This window comes from Nuphar pumila, chromosome 2 (genome assembly GCF_984573655.1).
Source record: "Nuphar pumila chromosome 2, dmNupPumi1.hap1.1, whole genome shotgun sequence".
Taxonomy (NCBI): Eukaryota; Viridiplantae; Streptophyta; class Magnoliopsida; order Nymphaeales; family Nymphaeaceae; genus Nuphar; species Nuphar pumila.
In genome coordinates, this window is record NC_143250.1 from 137,159,725 (window position 1) to 137,166,089 (window position 6,365).

The following is a 6,365-nucleotide window of genomic DNA, read 5'->3' on the forward strand; positions in this document are numbered from 1 at the left end:
TAGAGACGGATTAGCGACAGATAAGTTTTGTCGCTACTTAGCGTCGAAAAATTCACGATAAAAGTTATTCGTCTCTAATCCGAAGCTAATCCATCGCTAAATTGTTTAGCGATGGATTAGCGACGTATTTAGGTCGTCGCTAATCCACAAGTTTCTTGTAGTGAGATAGGGCCATAAGGGTGGCTACAGGTTTGATGCCAAACAGTTGAGCTCAGTCAAGCAGTTCATAAGCATATATATTGTCCTTGACTAAAAAAGGAACCTTCAAAAAATCGTTGAACCACGATTTCATGAAAAAAATAAAAAAATCAAAGATCTGTTATGGCAAACTCCTGACTGACTTGGTCAATGAACTGAGTTAAGAACTTAAAGATCACTTTCCATAAAAATAATATTATCAATATATAGAAGTAAAACAATGGCCTTCTTACTATCATGGCAAACGAATAGCGACGGATCAACAACACTGGAGAAAAATCCAAGAGACAAAAGAAACATTCCAAAAAAGGTCATACCAAGCAAGGCATGAGGTGTGTGTTTCAGGCGGCCATACAGTGCCCTTTTCAACTTACACACAAAACCCGATTTTTGAGAATCTTGAATGAGAAAGTCTTCTTTGAGAAACCCCCTAAGCATGAAAGAAACAAGCACAAACGAACACAATCTCTCTCTCTCTCTCCTACGGGTTGCTAATGGGTCCGGTATCCAGCTCAAGTTGGTTCAGTATAGACTGTACCTGTGCTAGGGTGGCATCATACGGTTGGATCTGTATCCAGTATCCAACTCCTGTTCAATGATACTGACACTACAAACCCGGCGTGGTCCGACCTGTGAGTTGTATGGAAAGAGCTTCCTAGGTATGGAACTCCACAGGCTAGGCTCCACATTTGGGCCTAGACTCTGCATGGTAGAGCCCTGGACCTAGGCGTGGGCCCCCACCACATTGGTTCTAGATCTGGACCCACCTTATTCCAGTCCAGACCATGTACAGCTCCCTCTCTCTCGTACCATTCACGTGCCGACAACCAATGGGAAGGGGGAGAGGGACCACACGAGTTAAAGGAAGCAGAGGGCGCACGTTTGAAGGTATCATGTCAAGCAATATGAAACACCTAGGTATCATCATTCAGACCACTTTAACCCTTTGAATTTTTATTTCTCATCCAATTCGCCTCTCTCTCACAGTCGGCATCCATATCTATTTCAAACACACCCCAACACATTCACGCACACTCAAAAAGAAAGCAAAGGAAAAGAGAGGAGGGAGGTGGGTCGTCCCGCTCGTGCAATACTTTGCTCTCTAGCCCTACACCCCATCACACAAAAGCTCTCTCTCTCTCTCTCTCTCATCATCTTTCCAAATTCCATATAAAAACACCTCAACTCTATCCCAACTCCTCTCATCAATCTTCCTTCCTCAATCTCACCTAGGAAGAAAAATGGCTTCGGAGAAGGTTGAGACCGTGATTGCAGGAAACTACATAGAGATGGAGACAGAAGGGGAAAGAAGCACAGCAAAGAGCAGGCTATCCAAGCTATTCTGGCATGGCGGCTCTGTCTACGATGCCTGGTTCAGCTGTGCCTCCAACCAGGTACCCTGCCCCCCCCTTTCATCTCTTTGCTTAAGGCCTGTGAAATTAAAGGATGTATAATTTTTTTTGAATATTTTTTTTAGTTTGTGTTTCATGATCATGTATGGTTTTTTGTGATGTTGGTTATGAATTCAGGTTGCCCAAGTGCTTCTGACATTGCCTTACTCATTCTCCCAACTTGGGATGTTATCAGGCATCCTTTTTCAAATATTTTATGGGCTGATGGGTAGCTATACGGCTTACCTTATTAGTGTACTTTACGTTGAGTACAGAACCAGAAAAGAAAGAGAAAAGGTGGATTTCAGAAATCATGTAATTCAGGTAAGTCTCTCTCTCTCTCTCTCTCTCTCTCTCTCTCTCTATATATATATATATATATATATATATATATATATATATATATATATATATAGATGCATGTTTCAAAGCTATAAGTAAAATTAAGTGGGGTTTTGTTTCCTTTGTCTTTTATTTTCGGCAAAGCAATAAATGAGAATTCTCTACTTTTTGGTTGTAGTGGTTTGAAGTCCTTGATGGGTTGTTGGGAAAGCATTGGAGGAACGCAGGCCTCTTCTTTAATTGCACCTTCCTTCTATTTGGTTCTGTGATTCAGCTTATTGCATGTGCTAGGTATGTAAGCTGCTCCGATTTATGAAAAGATGAACTTGTTATCTTTTTTCTGTTCATTTCACTGCTTTTATATTATGTCTTAAAATGTAATTTCTTTTTCTTGTGGTCGGGGAACAGTAATATCTACTACATCAATGATAACTTGGACAAGAGAACATGGACATACATATTTGGTGCTTGTTGTGCCACCACAGTTTTTATCCCATCATTCCATAACTACAGAATTTGGTCATTTCTGGGTCTCATAATGACTACTTTCACTGCCTGGTACATGACGGTTGCTGCACTGATCCATGGACAGGTAGCACACGATTCTGAAAAGTTAAATTGACACACTCTTCAAAATTTAAAAAAAAAAAGAAGAAAATTAAGAGATGATGAAGTTTTTCAAAAGCTTCTTTAGTTTTTATTACTATTTTATTAATGTCAGACTTTTATTATGTGCAACTTTTTCGTAGGTTGAGGGAGTACAGCATTCAGCCCCAACTAAGGCCGTTTTGTATTTCACTGGAGCTACCAACATCCTGTACACTTTTGGAGGGCATGCTGTCACAGTGTGAGCCATATTTTACCTTCCATATTTGTTTATGTTGCAAGTCAATTACAAAAGTACCCTTGGTTTTGCTTTAGTCAGAATTAATTTGTGAATTGATTATCTTTATGCCAACTTGGTAGAGAGATCATGCATGCAATGTGGAAGCCTCAAAAGTTCAAGCTCATATACTTGATGGCTACAGTCTATGTTCTAACCCTCACTCTGCCCTCTGCCATCTCTGTTTATTGGGCATTTGGAGACTTGCTGCTCAACCACTCAAATGCTTTCGCTTTGCTACCAAGATCTGGTTTCAGAGACCTGGCTGTCATTCTTATGTTGATCCATCAGGTAACGTCGCTATTATTAGCTGTTAGCCACAGATCTCGTTCTCAGAAAAATATCTAGGAGGAAAAATCTTACGATATTTTAAAAATGCATTTTTTTTCTCAAGAATTTTTTTATAGTAAAACACAAAAATATAAAAAAAGACAAATAAAGATTTTAAATAAGCCATTTCAATCTCTTGGGAGCTTATTGGTTTAAAAACCCTAGGTCCCCTTGCCCACTAAGGAGTACACCCATCTTTGAAAATATGAATATTATAACAACACAGCAAAAAAATGTTTTTACTGGGTTAATACCGCAATAAAAAATGTAATATTTTTAAAATAAATGATATTTTAAAAATAGTGTTTTATTTAGTATGTTATCAGCCTTTGAAATAAGGCAATAAAATTGCCATATCTGCAAAATGGCGGTGATGTCTGTGGCTATCCTTGCCATGTACATAAAAAAAAAACCATAAGAACAATGAAAAAAAAGAAGAAATGAACATGTAATTCAAGATAAGATGAAGACGTTGAAATCAGTAGATGACACTTGTTGATTAGCAGTAAGTCTACGATGACTCTGCTCGTTTGGTAGGGATGACTCCAAAACATCACCAACTTGACGGGGCATCACAAGTTCGAAAAAAACAGGTGGTGCATCCTTGGACACGAGGTCAAAGTTGGGTGTACTCATTAGTGGGCTATGGGGACCCAGATTTTACACTAATGAACTCGGTGAGCGAGGCCGTTTTTCCCACCTATATCGCAAAAAGAAGGGAAAAAAATATGTTGATTGTTAGTACTTCTTTTCTCATATGGAAAAACCACCCTAGATGGGTGCAAGGAGCCGGAGCCGGCTGGCCTCAAATGGAAAAAAATATATAACGCTTATATTTCACATGCCGAGGGCCTCCAACGAAACATGGCACATGCATGTGCCTCATGCTGAGGGCCTCCAATGAAAAAAAAGATATGACGCTTATATTTCACATGCTGAGGGCCTCCAAATAAACATGGCACATGCATGTTCCTCATGCTGAGGGCCTCCAATGAAAAAAAAATATGAAGAAATATGGGCCTCCAATGAGATATACTTAGGGCCTCAACTTCTCTTGAGCCGCCCCTGCAAGGAGCCACCAGCTTCAGCTTACGCCAGGGAAATAACGCCCAAGAGAATCGAACTATTGATTGCTAGTACTTGAAAAGAGAAACTAATTAACATAGTATCTCTCCATATTGTTCTCACTTTGTGACTAAGTTGCTGATTTGCGTGATGCAGTTCATAACCTTCGGATTTGCATGCACACCCCTTTACTTTGTGTGGGAGAAGCTAATTGGAATCCATGAAACCAAAAGCATTCTCAAGCGAGCCTTGGCCAGGCTTCCAGTGGTTATCCCAATTTGGTTCCTTGCCATCATCTTCCCTTTCTTTGGACCCATAAACTCCACCGTTGGATCTTTACTTGTTAGTTTCACTGTCTACATCATCCCTGCCTTAGCCCACATGGTAACTTTTGCACCTGCTTTTGCAAGAGAGGTACAACACTTTTCTCTGATTTTCTTACTCTTTCTTAGTTGATCTTGTTCATTTTGACTGGATTATAGTCTTATGATCATGTTACTGATGAGATTTTAATTAATTGGGTTTTAACTTACAATTATGCAGAATGCAGTAGAGAGGCCACCATCCATAGTTGGAGGCTGGGTTGGGTTGTACTGCATCAATGTGTTGGTGGTAGGCTGGGTTTTCATTGTGGGGTTTGGTTTTGGAGGCTGGGCTAGTACCATCAACTTTATTCGTCAGGTCTATACATTTGGGCTGTTTGCAAAGTGCTACCAGTGCCCCCCTCACAAAGCTTGAGCTTCTTTTCTCCTCTTACCCTTTTGAGAATCCAAATGTTGTAAAGGGATTTACTTGCCTCTCTCTCTCTCTCCCTCTTTTCACTTGAAGTCATTTTGAGTGTAACACATAACTATCGGTGCTTTATGGCAAAAGTGTTGTGATCTTTTTCATAATGAATAGACCATACAAAGTCATTTTGGATGTGGACCAATTCAATGGACCCTATCATTCATGCATGGGATGTAAGGGAGTACTTGTCCAAGCGACCGAGCTTGCATGCATGCGTTTGGACATAAGCATAGGCACACATACAAGGAGAGAGAGAGAGAGAGAGATGGACTGTAGTTAGACACAGGACAAAAGTTTCATGGCAGGACATTGTTTGGAATAGCATATTTTGCACACAGCCGCAAGCCTCTAGTGTTGCATTCACATTCTTCTTATCTAGCAGTAGTATGAGAGAGAGAGAGACTTGAAAAGATCTCAAGTGCTTTTTTGAGGGAAGTTTCGTCCTAGTGGTGTGTGTGCAATAGCATATATACCCAGCTTCTTTTATAAGGGACAACTCCATCTATGGGCTCATCTATTTCTTGATATCCTAAAAAGGCCTTCCTGCTTTAATAAGACATGTTAACTGTTAAGACCCAGTTTTTCACTGAAAAAAAACTGTCAAATAGAGACCTCAGGTTAACCGCGAGTTATGTATAATATAATTGCTAAGTTACTCGTGTTGAACAATAATATACACTGGCGGAACCAGAAAATTTATGGGGGTCGTGTGTGGTGTGCACGTGCCTATATATATATATATATATATATATATATATATATATATATATATATATATATATATATACCACGAATGATGAGCACTTTTGTAGAACGATATTGAGCGCATAATCGGTTTTATTGAACCCTTCAAAATCTTGCTATCACTCAAAATAACCCACCTTGAAGCAACACTAGCATCCATAGACCAACAAAATCAGTTAACTTCGTAGGTTGTCGAGTCATTGATGGCTCAAAAAATCAACATTTTTGAAGAGCTAGCTAGGGCAATGAATATCTTTAATAGTGAGATCTTCTCAATCAAATAATGGTAATGGCAAATAATAGTACAGAACAATGACTTGGAATATCTTCAACAAACAAAATTGAGACCCATCATTCAAGTGAAGTGCATAAAGAGAAATCAATGGATAAAATGACCACCAACAAAACATTACCAGCTACGAATAAGAAGTTCAAGATCCCATTGTGCTTAGTCTTTGTTGGCACTATGATGAAAAATGGCATAAAGGGCATAGACATAAAAAAAAAAATTGTTTTTTTTGTTGGATTTCGGATTAGGGAAATCATATTTTTTGATTCATAAATTTGTTCATGATAAATCATTGAAAAGATAAAAAATAAATAAATAAATAAAACATAATGTG

At 39.0% G+C, this 6,365-nt stretch overlaps 1 protein-coding gene across 1 annotated transcript; it reads left to right on the plus strand.

Moving 5' to 3' along the window:
* Positions 1 to 1,235: 1,235 nt before the first annotated feature.
* Positions 1,236 to 5,138, plus strand: LOC149847264 (auxin transporter-like protein 3). The gene is made up of 8 exons (XM_089998365.1): positions 1,236 to 1,592; positions 1,728 to 1,913; positions 2,110 to 2,222; positions 2,340 to 2,523; positions 2,681 to 2,778; positions 2,898 to 3,105; positions 4,366 to 4,623; positions 4,753 to 5,138. Exons 1-8 carry the CDS (start codon positions 1,440 to 1,442, stop codon positions 4,945 to 4,947), a joined length of 1,395 nt encoding a protein of 464 aa, XP_089854491.1. The 5' UTR covers positions 1,236 to 1,439; the 3' UTR covers positions 4,948 to 5,138.
* Positions 5,139 to 6,365: the final 1,227 nt, after the last annotated feature.

What these genes read in the sequence shown, in the direction of transcription:
- LOC149847264 (XM_089998365.1), top strand. Translation starts at nt 1,440, where the DNA reads ATGGCTTCGGAGAAGGTTGAGACCGTGATTGCAGGAAACTACATAGAG. An exon ending in TTCTTATGTTGATCCATCAG is followed by an intron (nt 3,106 to 4,365) that starts GTAACGTCGCTA and finishes TGCGTGATGCAG; the next exon opens with TTCATAACCTTCGGATTTGC. An exon ending in CACCTGCTTTTGCAAGAGAG is followed by an intron (nt 4,624 to 4,752) that starts GTACAACACTTT and finishes ACAATTATGCAG; the next exon opens with AATGCAGTAGAGAGGCCACC.